General features: G+C 39.1%; 1 protein-coding gene across 1 annotated transcript; it reads right to left on the bottom strand.

Moving 5' to 3' along the window:
* Window positions 1-942: 942 nt before the first annotated feature.
* Window positions 943-18423, bottom strand: LOC108716595 (coiled-coil domain-containing protein 18). Its single transcript, XM_018262846.2, has 8 exons — window positions 18273-18423; window positions 15008-15393; window positions 10167-10298; window positions 6985-7143; window positions 6559-6674; window positions 5487-5592; window positions 3352-3480; window positions 943-2131 (listed from the first exon to the last, which is right to left on the bottom strand). The coding sequence occupies exons 2-8, from the start codon at window positions 15257-15259 to the stop codon at window positions 2066-2068; spliced, it is 960 nt and encodes a 319-aa protein (XP_018118335.1). The 5' UTR covers window positions 15260-15393; window positions 18273-18423; the 3' UTR covers window positions 943-2065.
* Window positions 18424-18432: the final 9 nt, after the last annotated feature.

The following is an 18432-nucleotide window of genomic DNA, read 5'->3' as shown; positions in this document are numbered from 1 at the left end:
GAAGCCCTTTCTGCACTCACGCCACAAAGTGTTGAATGCAAAAGCTCATTTAGACAAGCCACAGTGATTTTGGAACAAAGTGCTTTGGACTGATTGTTATTTGGTCATAACAAAAAGCGCTTTGCATGGTGGAAGAAGAACACCACATTCCAAGAAAAACACCTGCTACCTACTGTCAAATTTGGTGGAGGTTCCATCATGCTGTGTGGCTAGTTCAGGGACTGGGGCCCTTGTTAAAGTTGAGGGTCGGATGAATTCAAACCAATATAAACAAATTCTTCAGGATAATGTTCATCAGTTGAAGTTACGCAGGGGTTGGATATTCCAACAAGACAATGACCCTAAACACACTTCAAAAACTACAAAGGCATTTATGCAGAGGGATAAGTACAATATTCTGGAATGGCCGTCAGTCCCCTAATATCTATGGGATGATTTGAAGCAGGCCGTCCATGCTCGGCAGCCATCAAATTTAACTGAACTGTAGAGATTTTATATGGAAGAATGGTCAAAAATATTCCCATCAGAATCCAGACACTCATCAAAGGCTATAGGAGGCATCTAGAGGTGGTCACATTTGCAAAAAGAGGCTCAACTAAGTATTGATGTAATATCTCTGTTGGGGCGCCCAAATTTATGCACCGGTCTAATTTTGTTATGGTGCATATTTTCTGTTAATCCAATAAACTTAATGTCACTGCTGAAATACTACTGTTTCCATAAGGCATGTTATATATTAAAAAGAAGTTGCTACTTTGAAAGTTCAGCCAATGATAAACAAAACTCCAAAGAATTAAGAGGGGTTCCCAAACTTTTTCATATGACTGTATTGGATCATTCATCTGACACCCAACAGCTGCATGAGGACAGAATGAAGTGAAACAGATGCTGAGAGAGGAATAGTGAATCTAAATTTTCAGAAATAAAACATTTTTTTAATTGATTGTATTTAGAAAGTTTCTAACTTCAGTATGTGGAAGCTTATATTACATTTTCATTTTAGGGATAGTTCGCCTTTAAGAAAGCTGCTGAAAATGCTGTGCACGTTGGCTAAAAACAATATGTATTGTATATAAAGCCAGATTTCCTTTTCTTGCCCCTTCTAGGCACAACCGCTTTGTACCCCTCAACCCTTAAAATGCACATAGAAGCAAAACCCACATTGCATGTTGGCCTGCTCATACTGCAAACAAGGGTAAAACCCTATGGATTGTGACATGAGCAGGCCAGCAAAGGTGCAACTGCAGGCTGGTAATACAGTATTGGGGCAGCTTGCTACCATTATAACAACTTTCTGCCCCAGACCCTGGCATTTTGGGACTTTCCCAAGGGTTTGAATATAAGGCTTTGTCAGCACCTGGTAAAAAAGTGCGTTCAAATGACCAATGATGGTGAAAATTGAGCAGTGATGCAGTGTTACTGCTAATTGTGAGTAGCTATGACTCCTTTCCCAAATGCCATTCTACTGTTTATTGACCTGAAGTTAGAGCTTTATGTAGGGCTACACAGGCAAACGCTGGCACTGCAATAAAGTGTGATACAGTCTACTCCTGTAAATCAGGCGAAGCTCTTATTCTATAAAGCTTATTAGACTGCAGGCCAATTTCAGCCCCTACAGTGAGCAGTATCGTTCTTCTTACGAGTTGGCTCTGGCACAAACACGCTTGGCAGATTTCAGTGAAGAAACATTATATTTTATATTTTGTGCCTTGAAGAAGAGGAGATTTGTCACTGGGAGACTTATCTCCCCGAATCTGAGCATGTGTCTCTGCCCTAAATGTGTTACTAACATATGCAGTATAGATAAATATCCACTTTCATTATAAACTACAATTCTGTTATTCGTAAAAAAAAAACCTGCAAAGCGAAGACATTTTATGAGTTTGTTTGCTTCAGATGTACCGGACTGGAGACGGTAGGCATTTCCCAGCATGTGTCAGAATCACCTAAAGTACATTGATCTGATCAAAGTAAAGTAACGTTAAAAAAGGCTTAGCAATCGATCATTGTACATGAAAAAAAAAATCAAATTGAAGAAAGTCCAGGATGAAGGAAGGCAGAACAATTACTGCACGCTGCTGCTGCTGCTGCTGCTGCTCTTCTTCATTATCAGTATATTCTGTAACTTTTCCTTTGAGGAGAAAGAAGGCAGTTTATAGATAAAGGTAATGCAATTTCATGAACAATATCATTACACTGAGCCATTTCGAGCTAAATAGAATCTTATCATTCTAGTACACTGTTTTTTGGTTTTTTTAGGACTGCCCTATATTTCTATATGACGTAATATATAATTGATATATATAATATAATTGAAGTGGGTTATTTACTAAACTCAAATTTTTCTGATCATTTTTTTTGGCAAAAACTCAAATTTTTCATGGAAAAAAACATTAAAATTTTTCCATGAAAATCTTTTTTTTTGGCAAAAACTCAAAATTTTTCATGGAAAAAAAACTCTACTTTTATCGAGATTTATTATACCCCGATGCTGCAAAAAGCCTGAATCCGAAAACCCACCATGTAACACCTGTTGAGGTCCTGTATAAGTCAATGGGAGAGGCGCCTATCCCAATTTGAACTTATTGTGGTCTGCGCTTGGTTTAGCCTAAAAAGCTGACCATTTTGGGTTTTTTGGCCAAAAACTCTAAAATTTTGAGCGCTTCAGGAAAAAAGCCCGAAAAATTTGTACAATTCAAGTTTCTGCTTGATTTTATCAAGTTTTTCATGATCCAATTAAATCGAGTTATTTCATTAATAAATAAGCTAAAATCGGACGTGGGAGTTTGGTCGAGCTTTTTTTAGTAATATTATGAGATAAATTTAGATTTTAGTAAATAACCCCCTTATTGTTGTTTTTCATTGCTGATAAATCCATGACCATAGTGTAGGTCTGAACATCACTTATAACAATAGAATAGAGTTTGCTTTACATGAGAAATAAAAGTAAACAATATTGATGGGGAACATGGAAATGACATTTTAAATATAATTTTAAGTTAACTTATTTCAGCTTCATCTGATGAAAATAAGGAACTTTTCTAAAATCCTGTACCTTTTCTGAAATTAAGTTAATCTTCAGTATTCCCCAGTATTCAGCCATCTTTCTCGATGCATGCAGGAGGCAGAATCAGAATTGTAAACTCTGGCTCCAGCATAAAGAGAAAATGAAGAGAGCACTGCATGACTGGTTAGGAAATGGTACAGAATTTTTAATTGATTATATTTATAGAGTTTCTTATTTTCACGAGATGAAGCTTATCTTAAATTTTCTTTTTTTGCGATAGTTCCCCTTAAAACGCAAGTGTTAATGGCAGCTTTGTGAGCTGTTGTTATTTTGTCATTTCGTACTTGTTCTATGAGCTGCTTCTGGAACCTCTGGCACATCGATTGGAGTTCCTCGATGGTCCTATTTTTCAGTTTTAGCTGTAACTTAGTATCCTCCACAGCTGATTTCCATTTATTGCACTGATCACATTCCTTTGGAAGAGATCACAAAATACTTAATTATTCTGACCTGTTTAGTGTTCTAAATCTACAGTAAATGCAGTTTCTTTTCTACAACTCATGACCCCACAGGAGAATTATGAAGTGAGCAGGGCCGGGGGCATGAAGGGGGTGTGAGAGACAGGAATGCAATGTTATATGAAACAGTGTTGTTATAAACAGCCTATCCCTCTTGTCTCAATATTTCAGTATATACATTAATTAAACTGTATGTTCAGCAGAAGTAAAATGTTTTATTGCTTTTCTGAGAACAAGACAAACAAGCATTTGCCATACTGCTGTACCCCTTGAGGCTGATGGGCCACACTTCAGCCAACGTAAAAACGTGAAATCATTTGGGATTACACTGAATTTGTGGTGGTAGGGGATTTTGGGTGATTTTCAGTCAGTTGAAAAGCTCCCTTTGTGCCATAAACCTTATAAACCCTAAGCTTTAAGGCTGAGAAAGCATACAAATGAAATTCATTATCTCAAAACCTGTAATAATTTAGATTATTGTAACAGGTTGAGGAAGCCTCCACTATAGCACAGTTGCCCCTTTAAATGACCAGTAACGCCATGAACAATCAGTTCATCCAGCACCTACAAATTTCTTGGCAACTTCATTCCATAGTTCTGTAGAAAGCATTGAATATCTTTCTCCTGTTTATCTTCCAGAGTAATACCTAAATCTATTATATTATACATAGCTTACTTGTTAAAAGGGTGGCTCGCCTTTAAGTTAACTTTTAGTATTATGTAGAATGTCAAATTCTAAGCAACTTTACAATTGGTCTTCATTTTTTATAGTTTTTTTTAATTATCTGCCTTTGCTTCTGACCCTTTCCAGCTTTCAAAAGGGATCACTGACCCCATCTAAAAACAAATGCTCTGTAAGGCTACACATTAACTGTTATTGCTTCTTTTGATTTCTCATCTTTCTATTCAGGCCACTCATTTTCCAGTCTCTCATTCAAATCAATGCATGGTTAATAGGGTAATTTAGACCCTAGCAACCAGATGGCTGAAATCGGAAATTGGAGAGCTGCTTAATAAAAAGCTAAATAACACAAAAAACAAATTTAGAGGAGAAGGAAAGTCAAATTATAAATAAGCCTTTAATCCAAGGCTTGTGGCAAAGCAATTTACGTAGCCTTTTAAAAGTTTTCTACATGGTATGTAGTGGAAGCAGTAGCGCTGCTAGACAGACTGCATCGGTGGACTCGGGTGACGTCACGCTGTACACAGTCTGCTTGTGTCCTGCTGCCAGAGGCAGACGATGCGCATTCGGTGTAATTTCCATCTACTGTGCAAGTCCTGTGGGTGCTTCCTTGCTCCAAATCAAGATGACGCGCTTGCTAATTTGCATTTGTGAGCGTCATCATTGACCCGCGTTTGTGTGATTCTTTGTCTTCGTGCTGCCACTACTGATCTGCTAGCGATGATTCTTAATGAGCGCTACGTCAGTAGTGACGCACTCCTGGGTTAAAGTTGGGGTTTTTTTCGCGCATGCGCAATACGGATAAGAGGTGAAGAAAGCGTCCGTTACCTTTCCAAGATGGCACGAGGAGAAGGATTAAAGATCATTACAGTGGACTGTGTTACTTGCTAACTTAGCGATTGCAGAGGCCTTGGGGTGTACATTACTGGGAGATAAGTATTTAATTTTGCCTTTCCTTCTCCTTTAATAAAAATCAAATGCAAATTGTCTCAGAATATCACTCTCTACATCATACTAAAAGTGAACAACCCCTTTAATTATGCAAATGTATGCCCAGTATCAACATGAATGGCTGCCCCTTTGGTTACACAGCAGCTTATTTATATAAACTGTAGCAGTGTTTCTTACGTAAAAGCACACTTTTATACCACTGCAGGGCAACAGTACATTATTAAAATGCATAAAAGACTTTCAATTATTGTTGATACTACTGATTTAAGAAATTACCAAAATTATACCTAAATTTATTAGCAAATATATTGCAGTGCCAGTTTCTAACCTTCACTAATGTGCTCTCTCTTTTTAACTGCAAGTGAAGTGACCGAACTTCTTCTTCCAGCCGATTAACTTCCTTCTGATACTCGTCCGTCTGTTGTTTATGTTCCCTGTATGATGATGTAATGAGAAACACAAATAGCTCTCACATAAAAACAAAATAATTTCTATACTTTTGGGCCACATACATGAAAATAACTCTTTGTCAGCTTCTCTATTTTCAACCACACACCATTTTTTTTTCAATAGTCCCAATTGTAGTAATACAACTAATGATGCATAGTTCACATGAGGAAATTTAAAAGAGACTAGAACATGTGAAGATAAACAAAGCTCCGGGACTGGGTAGTTTTCATCCCAGGGTACTTATAGATGTAGCTCTGTGATTACAAAACCGCTTTACTTAATTTTTCAGGATTCATTGAGGTCTGGTATGGTGCCGAGAGACTGGCAAATTGCTAATGTAGTGCCGCTATTCAAAAAGGGATCCTGTTCTCAGCCTCAAAACTATAGGCCAGTTAGTCTGACCTCAGTGGTAGGAAATTTTACAAAGGGGGTGTCAAGGGATAAGATACTGGACTTCATTGCAAATAATAATACTATGAGTTTGTGCCAGCATGATTTTATGTGTAACCAATCTTGCCAAACAAATTTAATTGCCTTTTATGAGAAGCTGAAAAGGAACCTTGACTCCGCAATGGCAATGAATGTGATCTACTTGGACTTTGCTAAAGCATTTGATACAATACCACACAGAAGGTTAATGGTTAAATTAAGGAATATTGGTCTGCAACATAGTATTTGTACCTGGATAGAGGACTGGCTGAAGGATAGATTGCAAAGAGTGGTGATAAATTGGACTCGTGTTGTTAGTGGAGTACCCCAGGGCTCTGTAATAGGTCCTTTGCTTTTCAATTTGTTTATTAATGACCCGGAGGAGGGCATTGAAAGTACTGTTTCTATTTTTGCTGATGATAGTAAATTGTGCAGAACTATAGGTCCCATGCAGCTGATCTAAGCGGTAACAATGAATAATAATCAAAATATAATATTATTCAAGGCAATATGGCACCTACCATGATTTGTCTTTGAATAATTCCGATATCTGCTGTTTCAGTTTGTTTATCTTTTCATCTCGGCTTCTGATTTCTAGCTGGCTTTGTGTCTGCAGTGAAGTCACTTTCTCTTCATGCTAAATGAGAAAGAGAAGCCAAATAATATTCCAGTAACATAAACTTGACAGCACTAAGGTCTCATTTATCACAGAATAAGGTCTCATTTATCAAAGGCATGGCAAAGCCTTTACATGGCTGAGCCTTCTTAATATCCTGTACATGCAAAGAGGGAGCCCTGTATTTACCAACTACTTTAAACAGCACAAAGGCACAAATGGACAGTTAATTCATGGGCATGCTCCAGGAATTGCATTGGATGCATCTGGCCATGCATAGCTGCATGTGATAGTTGTGAAATCAATGTAGAATGAAGAGGACGGAACTAACCTGATCTTGCAATTCCTGGGCTACTTTTTCATAATGTAGAATCCTCTCTTTTAGCAACTGGTCTTTCTTTTGCACCAAGCTCTGGCTTTCTTCCAGCTGATCCTTTGTTAACGCATGACTGTTTATTTCAGCTTCTAAATCTTTGGTATAATGAAGTGTCTGCAAAGGAGATCTTATTTATTGATGTCATTCAGTGGGGTAACAATAGAGTGACCCCGAGGCTCAGAGTTTAATGGGGGACACAACAGATAAGGAAAGTTATACTGACATGTTCCTATAAAAATAGGAAGGTGTTGGTATCAATAAAAAGAAGGTGCATGAGAAATATAAGCAGCTAAAAGCTCCCCAAAGCGGCCCCCCACCCTGGCGAGCCTTAGTAATGGCGACCCTCCGACGGTGGTGGAATAATTTGCCACACAACTCTGTAAAAATGGGGTAATGTTGTACGTGTTTTTTCTTTGAGCAACTTCCGCTGGAACGTACTTGCAAAGGTCTGAAGCAGTGTAAAATATAGGCAGCAAATCTGATGTAAATAAATCATCAAAATTGGTAAATTTTGTTTAAAACAGCATAATAAATAGGCCCCTATTTTCCCACATGTGGCATGAGTGCTATAAGCACAGGAGAATCAAGGGTGCACACATTATATACAAAAATAAATAAACAGTTTACAGGGTAATTTTATCACTCCCTTTTACATAAAGTTAATTACGACCAGATGATTTTATACATACTAGGTAGTAAAGAAAACAGTTATGGTTAAAAAAAGCTATTTGTTCAATTCCAAATAAATATCAGTCAGGAGAGCACACTATTGTAGCTCCAAACCATGTTAATTCAATGGCCACATTGCCAACATATTTGTATGACCACCTATAGGGGCAAATTTACTAAAGGGCGAAGTGGCTAACGCTAGCGAAAATTTGCCAGTGTGACGTCATTTCGTTACTTCGCCGATTTACTAACGGGCGCTGGCTTAAATTAGCTAGCGAAGTAGACCTACTCTATCGCACCCTTACGGCAGGCAAAGTTGCGCTATGGCGAAGGGGCGTAACTATGCTAATCCACTAACTTGCGTATTTTACTGACCGTTACCTCTTGCGCCAGACTTGCCTTCGCCACCTCAGACCAGGCGAAGTGCAATAGAGTAGATATTTATTTGCTTCTAAAAAAGTTGGCTGGTGTCTTTTACTTTTTTAAGGGTGATAGGCTGAAAAAGGTTGTACTTTTTTTTCCTAACATGTAGCACCTAAACTATATAGTGGGCACATGTATAGGGCAAAATAACAACTCTATTTTATGTTTTGAAGCTTTCCCAGGCTTGTGTAGTGTAATGTATTTGCTGCTACATATACGTCCATTGTACTTTTACTTGGCGCCGTATGCAAATTAGGCATCGCTAGTGTAACTTCGCTTTGCTTGATGAATTAACGCTAGTGCAACTTCGCTACCTTTCACCTCCCTGAGCACAACGGATTTTAGTGAATTAGCGGCGCCCTGGCGAAGTGCGGCGAAGCCAATGCTGGCGCAACTTCGAAGGTAAGTAAATTTGCCCCATAGACTTTAGCAGTAAAGTAATTGGCTGCCTCCTTCTTCTAATTACAAATGTAGTTTCTCACGTTCAAAGCCCTAAACTATATTAACCTCTGTCTCCCCTCTACCCATGCTTTACCCATGTTCATTGTTCTGCCAAAGACCTACAGTATACTTATACCTATATCTTCCATAATCCATTCTAAAACTCCTAACAAATGTGCACATCCCTTTACTGCAAATTTACCTGGATGCACTGATCAAGTTTAGCTTTGTTTATAGGTGGTGGGTGATGTTAAAATTTCCACTTACAGGAACATCAAAAAATTAAAGTCTTTTAAAGTAAACAATATAATGTAGTACTACCCTGCACTGGTAAAACTGCTGTGTTTGCTTCAGAAACACTATAATAAACACTACTAATAAGCTGCTGTGTAGCAATGGGGGCAGCCATTCTAATGAGAAAAGGCTCCGGTTACACAGCAGATAAGCTCTGTAGAACATAATGGTGTTATCTATTATCCACTATTTAACCTGTGCCATATAACCTTTTTTTCAGTTTCCGCCATTGCTACTCAGCAGCTTGTTTATATGAACTATAGTAGTGTTTCTGAAGTAAACAGATCAATTTTACCAGTGCAGGGTACATGATATTTTCATTACTTTAAAACACTGTAATGTTTAGGTGTTATTGTTCCTTTAAGCTTTAATATTATCCCAGTGCTAATTCCATCTGCAATATCCCAGGATGCATGGAACTATACATGCCATGCTAATTTAATGTACAATTCATCCTAGAACACACAGCAGGTATAGGATCCATTATCAAGAAACCTGTTATCGAGAAAGCTCTGAATTAGGGGGTGGCCATTTACCATAGACAGTGGTGGTAGGAAGTAGGTCCAACTCGCACACCCTGGCGCCCCAATTAAGCCTCGTTAGCACAGCTAAAGAGGAATTGGCATCTTTGATGCTTGAAACATTACCCCAAAACATTGCACCCTGCAATAAATTAGCAAGGGCTTGCCCTGCCCAGTGAATTGCTTCTTTGTTCCATCTCCCATAGACTCCATTTTATCCTAATAATCCAAATTTTTAAAAAAAAATATTTCCTTTCTCTCTTTAATAATAAAACAGTAGCTTGTACTTGATCCAGACTAAGATATAATTATTCCTTATTGGAAGCAAAACCAGCCTATTGGGTTTATTCAATGTTTACATGATTTTCTAGTAGATTACAGTTTCAAGATCCAAATTACGGAAAGATGCGTTATCCGGGAAAACCCTAGGTCCCAAGCATTCTGGATAACATGTCCCATACCTCTATAATGCCATGCCTTTTCTATGTTTAATACCACGGAATTTCTATGTGCAATATATTATAAGAAGTAATGTATATGTATATTACCAGCTACAACCTGCAGTCCTCCACTCTGTTAGTAAACTGTAAGTTCCCATGAACACAATCTTCATTTTATTTCTCTCTCAACGTACCATACACAAATCATAGAATATGTTGGTGACTACACTAAAAAGTAACAAACTAAAAAATAGTCTATACCCCCATATGTCCATATTTTACCATTCACTAATAAAACACCTTCTGCAAACTACACATCTTCACGCAGGGTTTTAGTTCAGTTTTTCACCTTTTCTTCAAGGACTTTCCTTAGATTTACAATGGTAACTTCTTTTTCCTTGAGAGCTGCAGTGAGTAAAAAGTTCTCCTTCAGCAAAGCTTCATTCTGAGAGAGAAACACGTTTTCTTCACTAATAGATACCTAAAGGAAGCAAGGGAATTACGTTTATTATCTCACACTTTCAGTAAGATGGCAGTTTTTTAAAGCGGACCGCTGTGTAATAAAAAAATCCTTTTCAAATTAAACATAATCATCAAACACAAATTCTTTATTTTTTTTTATTAACATATTGATACCCATTATAAACTTGTTTACAAATATCAGCTGTCAATCACATATTGCCTTAAGGTGGCCATACACAGAGAGATCCGCTCGTTTGGCGATGTCGCCAAACGAGCGGATCTCTCTCCGATATGCCCACCTTGAGGTGGGCAATATCGGGCTGATCCGATCGTGGGCCCTAGGGCCCAACGATCGGATCCTAACGAATGGGAATGGGGGTCGGATTGCAGGAACGCATCAACGAACAGATGCGACCACGATCCGACGGGATTTTTTGTCCCATCCAATCGAGACCTCGATCGGGGAAGCCCATCGGGTGGCCCCATACACGGGCCAATAAGCTGCCGACTTGGTTTGTCGGCAGCTTTTATCGGCCTGTGTATGGCCACCTTTAGGCATAGAAGTGGGGCAGACAATTACTTTCACTTTCCATTCTGCACTTCCTAGATGTCACTGCCCTGATGCTCTGTAAGGCTACACATTTATTGTTATTGCTATTTTTTATGACTCGTCTTTCTATTCAGGCATCTCCTATTCATATTCCAGTCTCTTATTTAAATCAGTGCATGGTTGCTATGGTCATTTGGATCCTAGCAACCAGATTGTTGCAATTGCAAACTGGAGAGCTGCTGAATAAAAAGCTAATTAAAGCTCATAGCCAGGTTAATGCTTAAGACACATGGGACACATCTTCTGGCTCCATGTGTAGGGGTCAAAAAACACTAGAAATTACTCTAATCGCCATACACATTCTTAACAGGTTACTGTTGATAGGAAATGCTGACTGCCACATCAAGAAGTGACAGCCACCAGTCAGATCATAGTCAAAATGTTTGGAATCCCCCATATGTCAGGTAATTCATGATTCAGTGCCAGAAACACAGAATTCATTAAAAAAGCAGTATTTTTTTTCAATATTAGTCTATGAATAGGGCTTGTGCTGAACATTCAAATAGCAAAGTCAACACAAATCACCAGTCTACTGACTGAGAAGCCTCTGTATAAACAAAGCCCCTTCTACTCTGCAGCTTGTTAGGCTGTGAGATGAGCTGCTTCTTATACAAAGGCTTCTCAGGGGGCTGCTGGTTTGTTTTATTGTGCTCATAAGAGTCTGAAAATAGAATGCAGCTTTCATATCAATTGCTTGAGAATTTTCTTATATCAATAGCATTTGAGCTTACAATTCCTTTTGATTTTTATATGGAGTATTTAATTAGTTTGCCCAGTATGATCTGGTCTGAAGAGGTGCAACCAATCTTCTGTTTCTTGGAGACAAATGTCTCTTTGTGAATGCTGTGCAGCCGTCCCCACCAAGTTTCAATGATCAGCGAAGAATTAAGCAAAAATGTTGCCTGTAATTTTGGTCATCTGTGCCAAGATTTTTCTCGGTGCACATTTTTAAAAACCTGTGCAGAGAGGACAATGGCTGTGAGCCAATACTTTGTATGCACTCCCTAATTTGCTGTGTGCTCTGGAGTCATTCCTACAGCAGGGGTCCCCAACCTTTTTTTAACCTGTGAGCCACAATCCAACTGTAGGGAGGGGTGTGTGTATGGATGCTGGGTTTTTAATTTGGAGGGGTTGAACTTGATGGATTTTTTTTTCCAACCCCATTTAACTATGTAACTATGTAACAAGCATGAAAACATTCCTGGGGGTTGCCAAATAATGGCTGTAATTGGTTATTTTGTTGCCCAGAGGAGACTCTGTTTGGCATAACACTTGGGGGCAGATTTATCAAGGGTCGACGAAATTCGACCATCTAATAGAATCCTCCGACATTCAAAGTCGGAGGATTTTATTCATCATACCATTGTATTCCGATCGTAGTACGATCGTACTCTGATCGTACTTCGAACGATTTTATCGTACGATCGATTTTCCTTCGAATATAAGAAACTTAGAAAATTGCTCTGCAAGGTCCCCATAGGCTAACATAGCACTTCAGCAGGTTTAAGTGGGTGAAGTATTGAAGTCAAAGTTTTTTTAAAGAGACAGTACTTCGATGGTCGAATAGTCTAATGATTTTTACTTTGAATCGAAGTCGAAGTCATAGTATCCTATTCGATGGTCAAAGTATTCAAAAATTTGATTAGAAATTCGTACTTTTTGTACTTCAAAAATTCACTCGAACCTTAGTAAATCTGCCCCTCTGTATTTAAGCCTCCAAAACTTGCCTCCATGTCAAAAATTAAAAAATGAACACCTGCTTTGAGGCCAAAAAAAGGTGGAGGTGAGCACCATCAAAATTAATTTACTGGGGTGCACAGGCAAATTACACTTTTATCTCAATGAATAGAGCAGAACTCCCTTGATATGAAAAAAAAACTTTTAATAAATCACCAAATTGTGCAACATCCAATGATTCAGTCGGGATATTTCTTTAGATTAGATTGCACGCTTGTCTCAATGCTCTTCATTATAAATGTCTCTATGAGAGTGTGTCAAGTAAGAGGTTTTCTCCTCCACCACTAGATGTCACTCTTTCCACTTCCATGTCTTTAAAATTCCAGATAGATAGATATAGATAGATGATGGATAGATTAGATCAGGAGTGTCCAAACGGCATTTAGGAAGTGGAGAAGTGGAGTCTGTTTGGACTTATTCTCTGTGCCTCATTTAAACAAGAAATTGCGTAGCCATAGCAGTAATATTTGGGCACATGATTAGTGAAATGATCTGCCACTGTCTATACTGCTGCCTGTGTGCTTTAGGTATTAGTAATAGACACGTAAAGGCACATAGTGACGCACCACTCTCGCATACGTCTTAAGTTCACTGTACTGGCATGTCAGTATGTCTGTTGCACCTTCAGCCCTAAAAAAATATTACTGCTATGCGATTCCTGATTTAACTGTGCTGGGGGGCCTCATTATTATTAATTTCATGATGGAGGCTGAGTGCCGGTGTAAATCTGAAAAAGGGCTGCAATTGGCACGCGGGCCTGACTTTGGAGAGTTCTGGATTAGATATAGATAGATGATAGATAGATGATAGGTAGATTAAATAGATAGACAGAGAGAGAGAGATGAAACATCTAGATAGATAGATAGATAGATAGATAGATAGATAGATAGATAGATAGATGACAGACTATATAGATAGATGGATAAATGATAGATAGATGACAGATAGATGATAGCGATAGGTAGATAGATAGATAGCTGATGTATGAGTATATAGATAGCTAGATGATAGATAGATAGATAGATAGATAGATAGATAGATAGATAGATAGAGAGACAGAGAGAGATAGATAGATGTTTTCTCCTCCACCACTAGATGTCACACTTTCCACTTCCATGTCTTTAAAATTCCAGATAGATAGATATAGATAGATGATGGATAGATTAGATCAGGAGTGTCCAAACGGCATTTAGGAAGTGGAGAAGTGGAGTCTGTTTGGACTTATTCTCTGTGCCTCATTTAAACAAGAAATCACGTAGCCATAGCAGTCATATTAAGGCACATTAGTGAAATGATCTGCCACTTGGTCTATACTGCTGCCTGTGTGCTGAAGGTGTTAGCAATAGACACATAACGGCACATAGTGACGCACCGCTCTCGCATACGTCGCATAGTTCACTGTACTGGCACATCAGTACGTCTGTTGCACCTTCAGCCCTAAAAAAGTATGTGAGAGCGGTGCGTCACTATGTGCCGTTACATGTCCTTTACTAACACCTTCAGCACACAGGCAGCAGTATAGACCAAGTGGCAGATCATTTCACTAATGTGCCCAAATATTACTGCTATGGGATTCCTGATTGCACTGTGCTGGGGGGCCTCGTTATTATTAATTTCATGATGGAGGCTGGTGTGAATCTGAAAAAGGGCCGCAATTGGCCCGTGGGCCTGACTTTGGAAAGTCCTGGATGAGATATAGATAGATGATAGATAGATAGATGATCGATAGATTAGATAGATAGACAGAGAGAGATGATAGATAGAGATGAAACATCTAGATATTAATTTCATGCTGGTGTAAATCTGAAAAAGGGCCGCAATTGGCTAGCGGGCCTGACTTTGGAAAGTCCTGGATTAGATATAGATAGATAGATATCTGATGTATGGGTACATAGATAGATGGTAGATAGATAGATAGCTGATGTATGGGCACATAGATAGATGATAGATAGACAGACAGACAGACAGACAGACAGATAGAAATATTGATAGAGACAGACACACATATAGATAGATGATAGATGGAGAGAGAGATATAGAGAGTGACATGATAGATAGATGATGGATGGATGATAGATAGATCATACAGAGATAGGTTGAAATTGGTCAATATTCAATAAATCACTCTATGTTTAGAATATGTTAAAGTAGCAGATTATTTAGATATAACACACTACTATTAGCACTGAAATATGTGAGTATAGTGCAGATAGAGTTAGCAGTGCTATATGTATATTTGTAAAGGTACATATATTTGCTATGTATTGCAATTTACAAGGCTTGGGATATGATATACTTATAATATTGTTGCGAGATGATCACGTGGCACTGACTAGCAGAGCTTTTGTATTTTCCCATTTATGCACAAAAATTACTCTTACCTGCACCGATCTGCTGATAACAGACTTTCCAATCCTGACAGGCTTGGCATTGCTGGGATAGGTTTTTACTGGTTTGGATGCCAACCCGACATTAGGCGGTTTTGCATCTGGAACTCCTAAACCAACTCCAGCAATGGCTGGGAGATCAGACTTGCCAGGCCTGTTTGTATGGAATGAGTGAATACCAGAACTTGTGGGCTCTGCCATGGGGTTGGCATCAGTTCTTGAGTTTTTCCTCTGCCTGCTCGCCATTTCCTTCAAATCTGAGAACAGATTCTGTCAGTGGTTCCTGTGGCCTTTATAATGCTCCAGCAGCTCAGTAACTGTACCACCGACACACCAATAAAAAGCATTTGTTCTTGGAAAAGTGATCCAGTGGTATTTTTCTAAAAAACATAAACAAACACGGATTTTCAGCGGCACAAAATGACTATGTCTCTGCTTTCTTTGGCTTTCCTTTTTTAATTTCAACAATAAAACACATTTTCTGACAGTTTTGGCCCTTTTTTGCCTTCTTGTGTTTGTGTTTAGAGCCTGTTCTCCTACAGCTTGGTTTCTTGTATAAAGTCTAATGGATAAGGAAGGGGTGTATTATCTGGAAGCTGCCAATTTTTTAGGCACACGATTAAAATCTCTTGCTTCAGACCCTCCTTCTCTTTGCAAAAAAAAACATGCCTGACTGCGCCAGTAGTACAGGTATGGGACCTGTTATCCAGAATGTTTGGGGCCTGGGGTTTTCTGGATAATGGATATTTCTGTAATTTGGATCTTCATACATTAAGTCTATTATAAAATCATGCAAACATTAAGGGGCAGATTTACATAGGGTCGAATATCGAGGGTTAATTAACCATCGATATTCGACTGCCGAAGGTAAATCCTTCGAATATCGAAGTCGAAGGATTTACCGCAATTAGTTTGATCAGACGATCGAACAAAAAATCGTCGATCAAACGATTAAATCCTTCGAATCGAACGATTTTTCTACGACCAAAAAAAGGTTAGAAAGCCTATGGGGACCTTCGGTAGGTTTTAGGTGGCGAAGTAAGGAGTCAAAGTTTTTTTTAAAGAGACAGTACTTCCACTATCGAATGGTCGAATAGTCAAACGATTTTTAGTTTGAATCGTTCGATTCGAAGTCGAAGGTCGAAGTAGCCAAAAAAAAACCTTCGAAATTAGAAGTTTTTTTTATTCTATTCCTTCACTCAAGCTAATTAAATGTGCCACTAAATAAACCCAATGGGCTGGTTTTGTTTCCAATAAGGATTAATTATATCTTAGTTTGGATCAAGTACAAGGTACTGTTTTATTATTACAGAGAAAAAGAAAACCATTTTTAAAAATTCTGATTTGGATAAAATGGAGTCTATGGGAGACGGCCTTTGTGTAATTCCGAGCTTTCAGTATTCTAATGAGCATCAGCTGTCAGACTTTCCCCCCCTATTTTAGGATCTTCATTCTGGCCCTGGGAGAGGAAAGAAGATGGCGGCTAGGCCAACGTGTATAGAAGCGTGGGTATGAGGCAAGCAATCCTGGCAACTTTGCAATTGGTCTTCATTATTGTATTTTATAGATTTTGAATTATCAGTCTTATTCTTCTGCTTCCAAATGGGCTTATTTGTTGTACTGTAGTGTGCAAAGTGTCATCAGATTATGAATGTCTGGAACACCCACTTTTCCCTCTATGGGTTCAGGTCCCAACAATGAGCAAGAATACAGAAAGGGCAGGTTTCACAGCAATATCATTCTGCATGGATTTTAATGCAACATTTTCTCTGTAAGAGCTTTCCCTGTATTCATGGCCTACCAGCAAAGCACAAAACATCCAGTCAATTAATAAATATATTCAGCCACCTAAAGTCACCAAAACTACACCCAGAATGTGCGAAAACGTATAACATTTGCATATCTATATATTTAACCATGCAACATTAAATGCTTTGTTCACCTTTAAATTGACTTTTAATACTTCGAATTTGAACATCGAATTCAAACTTTTTTCATCAAATTTTGGTATTCTGCGGTCAAAGTAAAATCGGTCGATCGAACAATTAAATACTTAGAATTGAACATTTTTTTATCGTACGATCGAACGATTTTACTTCGACTTCTAAAAACGTAGAAAAGTGCTCTAGAAGGTCCCCATAGGCTAACATAGCACTTCGGCAGGTTTAATTTGGCAAAGAATTGAAGTAGAAGTTTTTTTAAAGAGACAGTACTTCAATTATCGAACAAAGTCGAAGTCGTAGTATCCTATCCGATGGTCGAAGTATCCAAAAAATTACTTCGAATTTAGAATCTTTATACTTCGAAAATTCCCTCGAATTCACTTCGACCCTTGATCTGCCCCTTAGTATGACGTAGAGAGTGATAAACTGAGGCAATTTGCAACTGTTTTTCACTTTTTTTTTTATTTGTGTTTTTGGAGTTATTTTTCTCAGCATTTGTATTCAGCATTTTTATTCTCCAGTTTGCACTTTCAGCCATCTGGTTACTAGGGTCTAAATTACCCTAGCAACCATGCATTGATTTGGATAACTGTATGAATAGCAGAGGAATTGAGTAGAAAGGTGAGTAGCAGCAATAATACAATACATTGTAGCCTTACAGAGAATTTTTTTTTTAGATGGGGTCAGTGACCCTGCCCCATTTAAAAGCAGGAAAAAGGTGGGCAAGTAATTCAAAAACGATAGAAAAATAAATAAAAAATGAAGACCAATTAAGACCAAGGCACGTCACACAGTCTGAGGGAGGCACGCAGTGCTGGTGCTGGAACTAAGGGCAGGCACAAGATGAACGTTCCTAGGGCGCAAAGCTTGGAGGCGCCAGGCACGAACCTCATAAGCAGCCTACCCCTAGTCCGCAAAAGAAGGAGGTTAAGCGGGTGCCACTCGCAGACGCAGGTCCAGCAGCCCACGCGCGCCCTGGTTTACGCACGCGCGCCCTGGTTTACGCACGGTTGCGCACGCGCGCCCTGGTTTACGCACGGTTGCGCAAGCGCGCCCTCGTTTACGCATGATTGCGCACACGCGTCTTCGTTTACGCACGGCCGCGCAGGGGGCCGCGACTTGGCTGGCCGGGTTGCCTGGGGCGCCGGACACCCCAGAGATGACAAAAATGAAATAATACACCATTTGTTTCACACAATGGGACATGAGTGCGTTTGTACCTGTACAATCAATGACACGTTCTTGCCGAGGGTCCCAATGAAATGCCCTCCCCCACCCTTCTGACACTAATTGCCCCAAACTCATTAATTTCTCACTTGTTATCATAAGATTAAGGTCCCACAACATCTCAAGCAACACCGAATCCGGGAATACTGCAATTTAGAGCCCGCAGACACCTCCGCCTTCCCTGTTACTAGGCGACAAAAGGACGCTGACCCGCCCATAACCCGCTGCAGTGCGGCACAGCAACCAGGC

The sequence above is a fragment of the Xenopus laevis genome, chromosome 5L (assembly GCF_017654675.1).
Source record: "Xenopus laevis strain J_2021 chromosome 5L, Xenopus_laevis_v10.1, whole genome shotgun sequence".
Classification (NCBI taxonomy): Eukaryota; Metazoa; Chordata; class Amphibia; order Anura; family Pipidae; genus Xenopus; species Xenopus laevis.
This window is presented reverse-complemented; position numbering and strand designations above follow the sequence as displayed.